The sequence below is a fragment of the Doryrhamphus excisus genome, linkage group LG14 (assembly GCF_037039965.1).
Source record: "Doryrhamphus excisus strain RoL-2023G ecotype Guam linkage group LG14, RoL_Dexc_Guam_v1.1, whole genome shotgun sequence".
Taxonomy (NCBI): Eukaryota; Metazoa; Chordata; class Actinopteri; order Syngnathiformes; family Syngnathidae; genus Doryrhamphus; species Doryrhamphus excisus.
In genome coordinates, this window is record NC_136370.1 from 19,563,812 (window position 1) to 19,580,850 (window position 17,039).

General features: G+C 44.6%; 1 protein-coding gene across 3 annotated transcripts in view; it reads right to left on the minus strand.

The window, feature by feature from the left end:
* The window catches only part of npas3 (neuronal PAS domain protein 3), a 139,080-nt gene that overhangs the window by 76,393 nt on the left and 45,648 nt on the right, over nt 1-17,039 (minus strand). For 2 of the 3 annotated variants that reach the window (XM_058090365.2, XM_058090367.2), the window contains exon 3: nt 1,010-1,254. In XM_058090365.2, the coding sequence (XP_057946348.2) occupies nt 1,010-1,254 (245 nt within the window). Of the gene's footprint in view, nt 1-1,009; nt 1,255-4,815; nt 4,947-17,039 lie in introns of those variants that run through there. The other variant, XM_058090368.2, reaches the window with a different exon arrangement.

The window sequence follows — 17,039 nt, forward strand, 5'->3', positions numbered from 1 at the left end:
CATTTTGACCATACTGAATGCAAAAACCACGTACCGATAGTGTACTGCATTGTGTACTGCATTGTGCCGTACTTCAAAGACGAGTTGTGAGTACGCAAGTTCACTAATTGAAACACGAAAGTCGCCAGGTACCTGAAGGCAACACCTGACTGGTGATAGATGTCATTTGGTCCAAATAGTAACTTTTGACCGCAGCCAAGATGGTTAGCATACTTCCTTTTACTATGCTGCCCCCTACTGGTGTGGAGGGGACATTTTTCTTTTGTGCATTTTGTGCACGTGTAGGGAAGAGTTAAAAAAATGGAGGCGGGGCTTGTGTCTTTCCTGTTGTGATGAAGTCTCACATCCCCAGAAAGAGCAAAAAATACACACACCACCTCACACAGTACTTTGGTGTTTACTGTTGACGTTACTTCCATTAAAATGCATGTGGCTCTTCAAAGTGCTGACAACAATGACGCCATCTGCTGCTGTGGCGAGGTGGCCGTATGTGCACGCACACACACACACACACACACACACACCTCCTTTGGAGATGCCAGCACACACTCGCGCATACACACACATACACAGAAACACACACGTTAGATGCATGCAGAGTAAAAAAAAATCCTCTTGTTGCTTCCACAACAAATTCATCAAAACTAAAGTTGCTTGACTGGGAAACAGTTTAGCTGAGTGGTTCTCAACTGGTTTGGCTGCGGGACCCACTATGACCCCCCCGTGGCAAGCAGGGACCCAAATTGCAGAAATTGATACACTCAAATTTCTTAAATGTCTTATATTTAAAGAGAATGTTTGTAATGGGGGCTGCACGGCGGTTGACTCAGGTCTCCTAGTTGTGAGGTCTGCGTGCTAACCACTCGTCCGCCGTGCAGCCATCATTTCATAATTTTGCTTGTCAGACCCGAAAACTGCTCCAGACCCACCAGTTGAGAATCCCAGTTTAGCTATCTAACAGCCTGCGTGCGTTTGTGTGAACCCCCTCGCCCCTTGAAGGTCGTCCTACCTTTGACGGAGGTGTTGGGGGGCGGGCCTTCCATGCGCAGGTTCCAGGGCGGGTCTCCCTGGTTGGCAAAGTCCCTCATCTTCAGGTAGCTGATGGTGAGGCGGATGATGGACGCCTTGTCCAGCTGACTGGTGATGGCGCCCGGCAACGGCAGCATCTTGGCCAGCTCGTAAAACTCAAAGTTCTCCTTCCCCCTCCGCGACCTGGCAGCGTCCCGCGACTTCTCCTTCCTCAGCGCCTGCAGCCTGAACGGATGACAAAGCAGGACGTCAGCGAGGATGGCGGCGAGGTTGCAACGTCAGACTGCGGCGTCATGCTGGTAGCAAACGATGCTCAAAATTGAAACGACCTTGAAAGTCTCCATGTGATCGCATCCTTACATCCTTCCTTCCTTCCTTCCTTCCTACCTTGCCCTCAAGTGCACACCATCACCTTTGTTTGTTCTCATCCTTCAACAACAGCACTGATGGCCATCCTTTCTTCTGCTAACCTTCATCCTCCTCATCCTCCAATGCCGCTACAAATTAACTCAGTTGTAAATCGGCAGCCAAAAAGCTCAGCGGACTTCCTGTTGGCCACACGTGCGTTTAAGCACAGATGATTCATGAAGTGTTGATGAAAGACAGAAGGTTGCTGCGTGTATGAGCAAGACATGCTGATCATTTATTGATGATGGATTGAGGGTGATGATGATGAAGATGATGATGAATTCCTAATGAAAGGTACATCTTCTTGTGTTTCCATCTACGTCCTTCCACCGTGCACATCAGGAGTTCATATTTCATTGCCTCATGGCGTATTCCACAAATAGGAAACGTGGCCAACATGAGCACAAGAACACAAGAAGGTTGAGGGGAAAAACACAAAAAACATCAGGACTGCTTCATTCACTCATTAGAACATTCATTCATTCATTTTCTACCGCTTATCCTCACCAGGGTCGCGGGGGTGCTGGAGCCTATCCCAGCTGTCTTGTACACCCTGGACTGGTGGCCAGCCAATCACAGGGCACATATAGACAAACAACCATTCACACTCACATTCATACCTATGGACAATTTGGAGTGGCTAATTAACCTAGCATGTTTTTGGAATGTGGGAGGAAACCGGAGTACCCGGAGAAAACCCACGCATGCACGGGGAGAACATGCAAACTCCACACAGAGATGGCAGAGGGTGGAATTGAACTCGGGTCTCCTAGCTGTGAAGCCTGTGTGCTAACCACCCGTCCACTGTGCAGCCCTGGTTCAGTATATTTTTCATCAAAATAGTAGTCATGCCAAAATGTTGTGTTGCTGCTGGATGTTCACAGTATCCGAGTGATACCGTCGTGGGGGTGCTGGAGCCTATCCCAGCTGTCTTGGGGCAAGAGGCGGGGTCCACCCTGGACTGGTGGCCAGCCAATCCCAGGGCACATATAGACAAACAACCATTCACACTCACATTCATACCTATGGACAATTTGGAGTGGCTAATTAACCTAGCATGTTTTTGGAATGTGGGAGGAAACCGGAGTACCCGGAGAAAAGCCACGCATGCAAACTCCAAATTGAACCCGGGTCAAACACAACATATTGAAAGATCTTCTTCCATAAGTGTTTGGAAGTTGCGTTCAGGGACTGAGTGAAAGTGTTGTACAAAGCAGACTTTCATCGTTGTTGTGATAGTTGTGATGCCGCCGTGCAGCCCTCATTAGAACATGTCAAAGACAAACCAAAATGGCGGAAGATGTTCTAGAAGATCATGACTGACTTTTCTTGCATCTTCATCATAATTTGCCATTTTGACCAAAGCTGATGAGTCTTAAGTTGAGGCATTACGGTAATAAGGTTTCCCTTTTAACTCCTAAGCAAAAGTTGATTCACTGTTGTGTTTTTTTTGTCACATCAACTTGAGAAACATCAAGTTGACTAACGACAAGTGTGTGTGTGTGTGTGTGTGTGTGTGTGTGTGCATGCGTGAGGAGGTGTGTGTGACCTTGACTCAAGTCGACATATTTATCATGTGGCGGCTGAGTCGGTAATGCAACACTTGTCCTGATCAGCGTGTGTGTGTGTGTGTGTGTGTGTGTGTGTGTGTGTGTGTGTGTGTGTGTTAAAAACACGAGATGAAACCACGTCGTAAAGTTCGGCCGGGTGACTTGATGGCGTTTTAAAGAGCTCGTCTGCGTGTGTGCGTGTGTGTGTATGTGTGTGTGTGTCGTAAAGTTCAGTGAGGTGGGTCGATGGTTTTTTAAAGAGCTTGTCAGAGGAAAGGAAGATGTGTGTTTTATTGTGTGTGTGTGTGTGTGTGTGTGTGGACACAAAGCATGCTGGGAAGGTCAGTGGGGGGGTTGTGGTTTAACTTGATGTCAATTGGAGGTCAAACTGGCCATGCGTCATGTGACAGAACTCACTGTTGTCGGGTAGATTTACAGTCCAGACCAGCTAAGCCCCACCCCTCCATGGAGGCCACACCCACAGGTAGAACTAAAGACATTCTAGGTCGGGAGAGTCCAAACATTTTCACTTTGATATTCTTCCTCCGCTCAACCTAGGAACAACGTGGAGGGATTAACGTCACCGTGGAGGTACTACAAATAGTACCTGGTTGTACCCGCTCCAATAGCAAGTACTGTAAAAGGCCCAGGACGGATAGACGCTGTCGGACGTGGGATCCAAGCAGGAAGCTGATGACAGCATGCTTGCGTGGCGTTGAGCTTCACATGCTGTCCTAAAGAGGACCTCATGAGTCCTGAGTGGTTAATTAGCTCCTATTTCTGCCAAAGAATCACAACAACGATGAAAGTCTTTCTATATCTCTGCATCAACAACTGCTTTGTACAACACTGTCACTCAGTCCCTGAACGCAACTTCCAAACACTTATGGAAGAAAATCTTTCAATATGTTGTGTTTGTGTGGCTTTTCTCCGGGTACTCCGGTTTCCTCCCACATTCCAAAAACATGCTAGGTTAATTAGCCACTCCAAATTGTCCATAGGTATGAATGTGAGTGTGAATGGTTGTTTGTCTATATGTGCCCTGGGATTGGCTGGCCACCAGTCCAGGGTGTACCCCGCCTCTCGCCCCAAGAAGACAGCTGGGATAGACTCCAGCACCCCCATGACAGTATCACTCGGATACTGTGAACATCCAGCAGCAACACAACATTTTGGCATGACTACTATTTTGATGAAAAATATACTGAACCAGGTCTGCACAGCAGCCGGGTGGTTAGCACACAGGCTTCACAGCTAGGAGACCCGAGTTCAATTCCACCCTCGTGCATGCGTGGCTTTTCTCCGGGTACTCCGGTTTCCTCCCACATTCCAAAAACATGATAGGCTCCCGCACCCCCCGCAACCCTTGTGAGAATAAGAAAATGAATGAATGAATGAATGAATGTTGTGTTCGATTGGAAAGTTTTGTCTTGAAATGAAAATACATTCAAACTAATGCTGGGTAAATATTACCTAATAATACATGACATTGTTACATGACTCCCTCGTTTATCACGGCTAATTGGGTCCAGTCCCAACCGTGACAAGTGAATTTTGGAAGTGAAGTCAGGATTCCTTATTTATAGCCGTATTACAAGGTATACCGATATAACAATAACAATTTTCCGATATCAACATGAATCAAACATTTTTTGGGTTGAAAAGCACAAATCATACATACATTTATGGATTTTTTTTGCAGGTTTTTTGGACAAAAACTCACCCATTTCCTTCTTTATGCATGTGGAGAATTGGTGGCAACATGGTGGCAGATAATATAGCGAGACTGGAAGTGCTCAGTAAAACATTTAAAGCTGCCATTACTCACCACTGACAGGGGCTCGCTCTTTTCTCTAATAGCTAATTACTTTTTGTCACAGGCGTTTCCTGTGTGATGCCACGTCATATTCGCAATGAGGTTGGGCGTATTAAACTTCCCCAGTTCTGCGCTTCCACAGGGAACTTGTGCAGGCTAAAATCAGCTGGCGTACAACTGACGTCAATCCGGGTCAACGGGTCAAAAGAACTAGTTTTTTTTGTGAACTGAATGAACGAGGTCACCGCCCTTAAAAAACCTGTTCAGTCTGTTCAGTTGCAAATGCTTATTTTTGATTGGCTGGAGAGTCAGTTCACCGTTCCTTTTGCGGGGCGGGGCTACCTGCCTGTCTTATCCTATCGTCGCGCCTTGCTCTGTGGGTGGGTGGGGTTAGCTGACCCGGCCAATCTCTCGGTCTTTCTGACAAGTTTTTTGACCCGTTTGTTCATGACGGACACACCACTAATTGACCGACACTCGTCAGTCGTTCATTCATGACGGACACAGCACTGTTTTTAGGAATGTTTTTAATGCACCTCAAGATAGTAAAAACCATTAAAAACCATTTTTTGTTATTCTGAGTATAATTTTATAGCTCGATCACAGTGTTGGACGGGTGGGGGGGTGATGAGTGCAGCGGTCACAACGCCAGACGGGGGGGATGGTAACACCGGAACGCGGAGCTGAGATGTTCAGATCCGGAGTGCTGTCATAATACTTCAGATTTCAAGGTACGTCATCACGTGTTGTTGCGCTGTTGAGTCGGAACGAACGTGAACATGAATGAACGGACTGACTCAACATGGCTGAAAGGGTTTTTGCACAGGAGGAAATCACGGGCTAACGACCAATTGACCAAAATGACTGAAGTGACTCAAATGAACAAAATGAACGGATCTTTTTACTAACTGAACCGGAATGATCCGTTCACCGAAATGAACGGTTTTGCCCACCATTCGTGGAATTGAAGTTTCTTTCAGTTTTGCATAGTTTTTTTGTTTTTTTTGTTTCCCATCTGCATCATCTTCTTCACCTTGCTGTGCAGCAGAAAAAAATAAAAAAAAATCGCAATCTCTGATCGCTCTAACAAGCTTTTTTTTAAAAAAAACATTGTACGAAAGAATCAGAAACCAGCGCTGACATTTTAATCAAGGACTCGCACTGCACTGTCGCTGGTAAGCGACATACTTCCTCCTCGTTGTTCCTGTCCCAGAGGGAGCTCTCCAGCCAGGAGAAGTTGGCTCCGCTGCCCTAGTTCTACCCGTTGACGGTCGATGCCACCGCTCATCCATCAGCTTGCAAGAGGAGCAATTGCATTCATTAACTGACTCGTCGTTATGTGCTTGAATGTACCGTCAAATGAATTAGCCTGTCTTGTTTTCCTTCCGGGAAGATGTTATATTAAAAAATAATATCACAAATGCTATTGCCGGCTAGCGCTTTCATGTACCAAAATCATTTGGAAAGATTCATGGTACCGGATTCAAACAGGGCATATACGGGCCATGCTTAGTGTACCAAACAACGTCAACAACAACGGCTGTAGCAACACTGAGAAATCAAAAAAAAAAAAGTTAGCTGGCGGCTATTAAATCATTCGTGCTTTTCCCAAGAGAGTAAACTTACTAATTAGTGCAACATTAATTGATATTTGGAAGTGCCATCATTTACTGTGTGCTGTTTGTTGCTGGAGGGCGCTTTGTCTCGTCACTCCGTAAGAGCAGTTATCTCCTCGGGAACGACGACCATGCAGCAATTAGTCCACGTTTGCATGGCCACACGCGCTAATATGAACATTCATCAGCATTAGCGGCTAATAATGTCAATCTGGAGGCTATTCATTACCCGAGATTAATGCAACAACAATTATTACAAAGCCTAGTCACGTGACTGATGTCTTCATAGGGACAAAAGAGACACAGAGAGGGTGCACGCCATCTTTAAAAAAAGATATCATAAAGTTTTGAGTGAGGGTGTCGCAATTGGTGCATGAGGATGATGATGATGATGATGATGCAATGTCTCATTTGCATCCTTCACCGAGGCCTGCAACGCCTTAGCTTCCTTTATAGCAGGGGTCTCAAACTCAATTTACTTGGGGGCCACTGGAGCTAGGGTCTGGGTGAGGCTGGGCCGCATCAGGTTTTCCAAAAAAATAAAAAACGCATTTATTAAAAACAGAAAAATATACAAACTTTTTCAGTGCTTTGGTTCCGATTTTCTACAATAAAAGCTCTGATAAAACATTCCACTGTTCTCAAATATCTTACTTTTTATTTTTCTGCACAAAATAAGATGAAAAATAAACAAATCAAGAATAAAGAAAATCAACTCGCAAACTAAACGGTAGCCTCCAAGTTAACCAAAAACTTACCACTTCCACACGGATAGGGAGGATAACAGTTATTTAACCTTTAACATGAACATTCATCAAACGTAATAATTTTTTTCTGGGTACATGATACCATACAGCATCCATATCAAACTAACATTAAACTTTCATATCAAGGCGGGGGCCTCAAACTAGTGTCCTGCGGGCCACATTTGGCCCGCGTGCCGCGTGTTTGAGACTCCTGCTTTATAGCATCTCATGCAAAATCCTCACGCACTCAAAACAGCAGTAGATTTGGGGCAGCGTCCATTCACACTAAGTACACAGTAAATGTACACAGTATACTTATTGAAGTGCACTGATGAAGTACTCCATTTGTTAGAGTCTCTTTCCCTGATATAACACCAAGACAGGTGCATGATGGGCGTGCACATACTGTACGGAACTCTCTGATTGGTCCTTGTCTTCCTGTTGTTGTTTTTGAGGGTAAAGGTCACCAAGCAGTCACATGATGAAGATGATGAAAGAAGGAAGCAAGCCAAGAAGAGGAAGGAAGAAGGTGACAGCTGAACACAAGGTTGAGTTACCTTCACCTCCTCACCCTCCATTGTTCAGCCCGACTCGTCTTCTTCTTCCTGTCTGCATCTTTACTCCTCTTTTATTCCTTTCTCCTCATCTGGCCTTATCCCCCTCTCCCCCCCCCCCCCCCCTCACCCCCCCCCCCCCCCCCTCCAGGTTCACTGGAGTGGAACAGCTCGGTATTAGCTACCAAATTAGCAGGAGTCCCTTGTTAAGAAGCTGCCGGACCACACACACACACACACACCTTCATTCTCCTCCTGCATCTCCATCATCTCCATCTTGTCCTCCTTTAACCTTCAATCAAAGACAACACCTTCCTCCTCATCCTTGGTGGCCTCCTTTCCTCACCTTCATCACCTCCTCTTCCCCTCCTCACTTACCTTCTCGTCCACATGTTTCCTTCGTGCCAACGTAAGCCTCTTGTGTGCTAACATGCTACATGGCTTAGTAGTCAGCATGTGTGTATATGTGTGTGTGTGTGTGTGTGTAGGTGTGTGTGTGTGTAGGTGTGTGTGTGTGGCTGCACACTAAACAAGAGTGTGTCTATATGGTAAAAAGACATCAGGCATTCTAAGGTGTACAAAAGCTGCGAGAATGAGAAGCAAAGAGATGTTTTGGCACAATACACACACACATATACGCACACGCACACACACACGCACACACACACACACACACACACACACACACAGTGTGGTGTAATCTCTCTGCAGGCCTCCAAGCTCTACGGCACTAATTAGCTTGGCAACTGAGTTACAACAACACACCTTTGGCCTACAACACACTGAGCACACACACACACACACACCCACACACCCACACAGACACACACACACACACACAGCAAAGAAGCCAAAATACACTGGAATCCCACTGACAAGCAGCTTCTTCCCAGAATGAAACCACAAGCCAAAAACAGAAACACACACCTGCTGGATCTCACCTGCCTGCATCTGATTACACACACGGAAAACACAACACAACACAACACAACACAACACAACACAACACAACAACACCAGGAGTGTTTCTTAACATCGGAGAAAGAACCTCATCAATCATTCAATCAGCTAAATGAAAAGGTAAATTAGGTGCAAAGTCATCAAAGCCGAGGAGAAACAAGTTTGAGCCGCTAACGTTAGCTAAACCAAATGCTGAAGGCTAAAAGGCTAAACGTGCTAAAGGCTAAATAGAAACAAGCTTTAGCAGCTAACGTTAGCTAAACCAAATGCTGAAGGCTAAAAGGCTAAACGTGCTAAAGGCTAAATAGAAACAAGCTTTAGCAGCTAACGTTAGCTAAACCAAATGCTGAAGGCTAAAAGGCTAAACGTGCTAAAGGCTAAATAGAAACAAGCTTTAGCAGCTAACGTTAGCTAAACCAAATGCTGAAGGCTAAAAGGCTAAACGTGCTAAAGGCTAAATAGAAACAAGCTTTAGCAGCTAACGTTAGCTAAACCAAATGCTGAAGGCTAAAAGGCTAAACAGAAACAAGCTTTAGCAGCTAATGTTAGCTAAACCAAATGCTGAAGGCTAAAAGGCTAAACATGCTAAAGGCTAAATAGAAACAAGCTTTAGCAGCTAATGTTAGCTAAACCAAATGCTGAAGGCTAAAAGGCTAAACATGCTAAAGGCTAAATAGAAACAAGCTTTAGCAGCTAACGTTAGCTAAACCAAATGCTGAAGGCTAAAAGGCTAAACATACTAAAGGCTAAATAGAAACAAGCTTTAGCAGCTAACGTTAGCTAAACCAAATGCTGAAGGCTAAAAGGCTAAACGTGCTAAAGGCTAAATAGAAACAAGCTTTAGCAGCTAACGTTAGCTAAACCAAATGCTGAAGGCTAAAAGGCTAAACATGCTAAAGGCTAAATAGAAACAAGCTTTAGCAGCTAACGTTAGCTAAACCAAATGCTGAAGGCTAAAAGGCTAAATGCGCTAAAGGCTAAATAGAAACAAGCTTTAGCAACTAATGTTAGCTAAACCAAATGCTGAAGGCTAAAAGCGCTAAAGGCTAAATAGAAACAAGCTTTAGCAGCTAACGTTAGCTAAACCAAATGCTGAAGGCTAAAAGGCTAAACGTGCTAAAGGCTAAATAGAAACAAGCTTTAGCAGCTAACATTAGCTAAACCAAATGCTGAAGGCTAAAAGGCTAAACATGCTAAAGGCTAAATAGAAACAAGCTTTAGCAGCTAACGTTAGCTAAACCAAATGCTGAAGGCTAAAAGGCTAAACATGCTAAAGGCTAAATAGAAACAAGCTTTAGCAGCTAACGTTAGCTAAACCAAATGCTGAAGGCTAAAAGGCTAAACAGAAACAAGCTTTAGCAGCTAACGTTAGCTAAACCAAATGCTGAAGGCTAAAAGGCTAAACAGAAACAAGCTTTAGCAGCTAACGTTAGCTAAACCAAATGCTGCAGGCTAAACATGCTAAAGGCTAAATAGAAACAAGCTTTAGTGGCTAACATTAGCTAAACCAAATGCTGAAGGCTAAAAGGCTAAACATGCTAAAGGCTAAATAGAAACAAGCTTTAGCGGCTAACGTTAGCTAAACCAAATGCTGAAGGCTAGAAGGCTAAACATGCTAAAGGCTAAATAGAAACAAGCTTTAGCAGCTAATGTTAGCTAAACCAAATGCTGAAGGCTAAAAGGCTAAACATGCTAAAGGCTAAATAGATAGCTTTAGCAGCTAACGTTAGCTAAACCAAATGCTGAAGGCTAGAAGGCTAAACATACTAAAGGCTAAATAGAAACAAGCTTTAGCAGCTAACGTTAGCTAAACCAAATGCTGAAGGCTAAAAGGCTAAACAGAAACAAGCTTCAGCAGCTAACGTTAGCTAAACCAAATGCTGAAGGCTAAAAGGCTAAACAAAAACAAGCTTTAGCAGCTAACGTTAGCTAAACCAAATGCTGCAGGCTAAACATGCTAAAGGCTAAATAGAAACAAGCTTTAGTGGCTAACATTAGCTAAACCAAATGATGAAGGCTAAAAGGCTAAACGTGCTAAAGGCTAAATAGAAACAAGCTTTAGCGGCTAACGTTAGCTAAACCAAATGCTGAAGGCTAGAAGGCTAAACATGCTAAAGGCTAAATAGAAACAAGCTTTAGCAGCTAATGTTAGCTAAACCAAATGCTGAAGGCTAAAAGGCTAAACATGCTAAAGGCTAAATAGATAGCTTTAGCAGCTAACGTTAGCTAAACCAAATGCTGAAGGCTAGAAGGCTAAACATACTAAAGGCTAAATAGAAACAAGCTTTAGCAGCTAACGTTAGCTAAACCAAATGCTGAAGGCTAAAAGGCTAAACAGAAACAAGCTTCAGCAGCTAACGTTAGCTAAACCAAATGCTGAAGGCTAAAAGGCTAAACAAAAACAAGCTTTAGCAGCTAACGTTAGCTAAACCAAATGCTGCAGGCTAAACATGCTAAAGGCTAAATAGAAACAAGCTTTAGTGGCTAACATTAGCTAAACCAAATGATGAAGGCTAAAAGGCTAAACGTGCTAAAGGCTAAATAGAAACAAGCTTTAGCAGCTAACGTTAGCTAAACCAAATGCTGAAGGCTAGAAGGCTAAACATGCTAAAGGCTAAATAGAAACAAGCTTTAGCAGCTAACATTAGCTAAACCAAATGCTGAAGGCTAAAAGGCTAAACATGCTAAAGGCTAAATAGAAACAAGCTTTAGCGGCTAACGTTAGCTAAACCAAATGCTGAAGGCTAAAAGGCTAAACATGCTAAAGGCTAAATAGAAACAAGCTTTAGCAGCTAACGTTAGCTAAACCAAATGCTGAAGGCTAAAAGGCTAAACATGCTAAAGGCTAAACAGAAACAAGCTTTAGCAGCTAACGTTAGCTAAACCAAATGCTGAAGGCTAAAAGGCTAAACATGCTAAAGGCTAAATAGATAGCTTTAGCAGCTAAAATGTTGCGCGGTGATGTCATATTATCTTATCCGTCCTTCCTGGTGTGGAAGCGATCAACAGGTTGTGTGCTCGTTGCTCGTGTGTGGGGGGGGGGCGGATATGTGTGTCAGACATCTTGTTTACGCGCAGACAAAAACGATGAATAATTGATGGCGTTCACGCCGTGCTCATTCTCAACATGGCCTGCGGTCTCGCTCTCATTGTGCGTTTGTGTTGTCAGGAACCATAACACAAAACACAACACAACACACACGTGACGGCGGGAAGCGGCGAAGGCCACAACCAAGCATGCAAGTGTGTGGAATGTAAAAGTGATGAAATGTTATTTCTTCATCCACAGTGGACCCACCCGGCACGACACGGCCCGGCCCGGCACGGCACACAACACAGTCCCGAAGCCAGATGGAGCGCTCCGTGCACGCTCGTCCTTGAATGACAAGGTGGCGGTCAAACAACGTGCACGTGTGTGCGTGTGTGCTCACCATGTGGACATCCTATCAGCGGAGCATCTGTGATCATGAAGCTCCACTGGGAATTCCCACGCCGCCTGACAGCAGCATGCGGCACGTGAAGGCCGCCGTGAAGCCAGACAAGACAGGTGTGGGAGCTACAGGTGTGTGTGTGTGTGTGTGTGTGTGTGTGTGTAGACAAAGTCATCTTGGGACAGAGTCCGAATCATGTGACCTCCAAGTCATCAAGTCCACATTCATTCATTCATTTTCTACCGCTTATCCTCACAATGGTCACGGGGGTGCTGGAGCCTATCCCAGCTGTCTTTGGGCGAGAGGCGGAGTCCACCCTGGACTGGTCGCCAGCCAGCCAATCCCAGGGCACATATAGACAAACAACCATTCACACTCACATTCATACCTATGGACAATTTGGAGTGGCTAATTAACCTAGCATGTTTTTGGAATGTGGGAGGAAACCGGAGTACCCGGAGAAAAGCCACGCATGCACGGGGAGAACATGCAAACTCCACACAGAGATGGCCCAGGGTGGAATTGAACTCGGGTCTCCTCGCTGTGAAGCCTGTGTGCTAACCACCCGTCCACTGTGCAGCCCTGGTTCAGTATATTTTTCATCAAAATAGTAGTCATGCCAAAATGTTGTGTTGCTGCTGGATGTTCACAGTATCCGAGTGATACTGTCATGGGGGTGCTGGAGCCTATCCCAGCTGTCTTTGGGCGAGAGGCGAGATACACCCTGGACTGGTGGCCGGCCAATCACAGGCACACAAGCTGAGAGAACGCCTGCGTCAGCACAATGACCTTTGACCTCTCTTTGTCAACCTGGTCCAATCCTGCTTAAACGTTCTTAACGACTTTGGTACTTCAGGTTCTTTGTTCTTTCAGTTTGAACTCCTTCCAGCTATTATTCCCACATGAACTTCTTCACAATTATGTGGGCTCAGTCCCGCCCCCCTCCCAGCCACCCCCTCTCGCCGGCTCTGCCGTTATCTGAGGAGGATTGGCGGCTAAATCTTGTCCATGCGTCAAGTGGACCAGAACCAGAGCCGATCCTGGCCAGCCGCAGGAGGAGGAGGAGGTATTAGTGGAGATGTGAGGACCATCATTTCAGAGACTTTCACAGTTGAATGTTCACGACACGAGCACCATGATGGTGGTGAGCATAGCGGCTGTCAATCAAACGTTGGCGTGCGTACTCGTGTCACATATATTACTTTGTTTGTACCTCGGTGGAAGTTTTCACTCAACTGATGGACGTTCTCGCTGTCTCGGTTCTCTTTGAAGCTAATGACGTGTCCAAAGTGTGCAAGTTTGTTTTCCGGTCAGACGTTCCAGGAAGAATAACAGTAGCCAATCAATTACTCCATTTTGAAGAAATACATTAGTCATGTATTTGTCTTAGAGTTATTTCTCTAATAGCGTTTCTCCTCTCAAGTCTCGTGTTGTTTTTTTTTTTTTTAAAAAATCGAAACTATCAAATGTTTTGTTTTGACATCTTATTGTCATCAGAAGGACAGCATCGCATCGCCTGAAGACAGCTGGGATAGGCTCCAGCACCCTCCTTGACCCTTGTGAGGATAAGCGGTAGAAAATGAATGAATGAATGTAAAATTCTGGCTGCACGGTGGGCGAGTGGTTAGCGTGCTAGGAGCCCCGAGTTCAATTCCACCCTCAGCCATCTCTGTGTGGAGTTTGCATGTTCTCCCCGTGCATGCGTGGGTTTTCTCCGGGTACTCCGGTTTCCTCCCACATTCCAAAAACATGCTAGGTTAATTAGCCACTCCAAATTGTCCATAGGTATGAATGTGAGTGTGAATGGTTGTTTGTCTATATGTGCCCTGGGATTGGCTGGCCACCAGTCCAGGGTGTACCCCCGCCTCTCGCCCCACGAAGACAGCTGGGATAGGCTCCAGCACCCCCATGACCCTCGTGAGGATAAGCGGTAGAAAATGAATGAATGACAATGCTATAGACAACCACGAAACAGCGACCACTTATTAATTATCTTTGGTAAAAATGAAATATAGTAAAGTAGTGATATTGGTATTTTTGTCCCAGGACCAAAGGCTGCACAGTAAAAAAAAAAAAGCATCGTGAATGGTATGGTATTCAGAGATACCTTAGATTCCCAGCCCCAGTCGTAGTGAGTGGTGCCCTCAACTGCAAACAGCGTCTTCATCACGTGACGTGTTGACTTCCTGTTTCATTTACCGCCAAGAAAACAAGCCTCAAAGGAAACGCTGCTGCTGTGCACGAAGCGAGCTGGATCCAATTAAAAAGTAAAAGTAAACTGCGTGCAAATCAAAGAGAAATCAAAGATGTTTAAAGTCCTCAGGTGAGCTAGCTGCAGGAGCTAACGCTAATGGTTGTGTAGTTTTTGCCCCCCCCCCCCCACACACCTGCTGAGGTTGATTTAGCTTTCATCTTCCTCCCTGCAAACAGCAGTAAAGTAAATCAATCAATGAGCGTCACATGAGAGGCCAGCTGGAGGCTTTCTGCTATCACAACATGAACACAACATCTCTTCTTCTTCTTTGAAACCAACCTGCACTAATTGACAAAGTGTTTGCCTCTCATGAAGCCGCCTTCGCCGTCCACAGAAAACTTCTTCAAGTAAACGACACGCAGGTGAGATTACACTCTTTACACTCTGTCTTTTCAGGAAGTCACTTTCTTTGAACGTTGAAAGACTCTTAAAGTTACAGCGCCACCTGTTGGCTTGGCAGATATTTGACTTCCTGTCAATGTGCTGTCATGTCAACTCAACCTTTGCAATAAAAATATTGTCCAAAACAGGGCTGCAAATAAACATTATTTTCATTCATTCATTTTCTACCGCTTGATATCACTGGTGGCTCACAAAAATTATTATCAATTAATAGAGTGATTGCTTAGGCCTGAGATGGACCACATGAATATGAACCTAGTGGTTCGGTCCGCAGGTTAGAAAAAAGGCAACGGTATTGATCACTGTTCTCCAGATGATGTGCAGTAAAGTCTCGTTATATCGATATTCTCGGGAGTTGGAAAAAATACCGATATAACCGGACTATCCATATATCCGATCCTGAGCCGAACTGCATTAAAAGTGGGCAATAATGCACTCGACATTGTTCTATTGTTGTCAATAACATTGATATAACGATGTTGCCTTCAGTGTCGTGGGAAAGTCGTGTGATGTGAAGTTTCGGCTGGTATTGAAATCCTTAAGCAAAGATTGATTTAAGCTGCTTTTGTATCGATATAAGCAGACCAAATTGGCTGGCGGGAGATGAAAAGGGCATCGTAGTAACCGGATTATCATAATAACCGGGTATCGTACTAACGGCACTAATTATATCATAAAAGACTAGAAATTTGCCGGGAAATGAAAATAGTATCGTAATAAGTAGTAATTCGTTATAACCGATATCGATATAACGAGACTTTACTGTATGTGAATATCTTGTTATGCCTAAAACAAGAATATAGGTCCATTTTTATGGCTGACTAAGGCGGGTATCTCATCAAACAAAGTTCTTTTTCCCCAATTTGGCATGGATTTGGAGAACAATCCAATGATGTAATTGGGTATGGACGCCAATAACCAGAGCATCACCACCTGCAACGACGTACGTTTTGACATCACACACGCGCCCTTTGTTTACATCACAAACAACATGGATTCCCCACAACTAGATATTTTTCAAGTGCTTTTAGAAAGCCCAAATTTGGCTTCACATTTTATGTTTGAAAACCAGCATCACCATATGAGGCCTCTTTGACGCTAGTAACACTGCTCCACTTCTTTTTACACTTAAAACTACTCTAAAAGTGATTTAAAACATTGTCTGTACACCGGACAGACTTTGACGATTTACATTTCCCACATTTGCTGAGAAGAACTGCCTGATGCTGAAAAGGAGGCTGAAGGCTCCTCTGGAGGATTGTGGGTAATGTAGGCCAACTTAAAGAGGCTGAAGCTCTTTGAAGGAGCTTCACCTGCAAAACGATGAAGATGAATTCAAACCATTTCATCAAACATTCCGACTGGTGAGTTCAGAGGCAAATCAGACAAACGAGCGCTGAGATCAATACTTCACTGCTTCTGGACGACAAGCAACACGTCGACGCTTCAAACGGGTTCAGCTTCGTGCGTACACACACACACACACACACACACACACACACACCTCTAAGTCTATTCAATCCATTATTAACACGTTTCCTGCCAGACAAAGAACAGGGCCAAAGATGAAATATAGAAAATACAAACATAGCAAGATGCTGATGCTGAGAGGGAGAGGAATGGGGAGGAAAGTGGGAGACACCAGGGGAGGAAGTAGGTTAGAAGGTGTGCCATCAAAGACAGGAAGTCAGCCAACACTTGCCTCATGTGACCAAAAAAAAAAAAAAAAACCCACATGAGTGCAACACGCCGCCGCCATCAAACAAAAGAAGTACCTGTGTGCACGCGTGTGCGTCTGGCGCAGCGGATGCTAAGCTTGTTCTCTAATGAGCTAATAAGAGTCTTCTTCTTCTTTCAACTGCCTGATTCGACACAAATCCTCCCTCTGTTGTCTGATACAATAACACACACACACACACACACACACACACACACATTGTCATAGTCAAAATCCCTTCTTCTCAGTCACAAAGACATCTACAGGGAGGAAGACGACGGAAAGGAGAAGGTGATGAACTGAAGAGGAAACACACAAGTTGTTTATACACACACACACACACACACACACACACACAAGGTGGTGTTCATGGTTTCAGACGCAAACCTTAAAATATGAAAACAAATCAGGTGTCAGAGGACTCTTTGATCATGTGATGTGTGAACCGTGAGCTTGAAGATTCCACAAAATGAGACAATCCACGCCAACGTTAGTCGTAGCGGGTCCTCCTGCAACGCTACAATAAGGAAACAGAAGCTAGGTGCTGCTACAACAT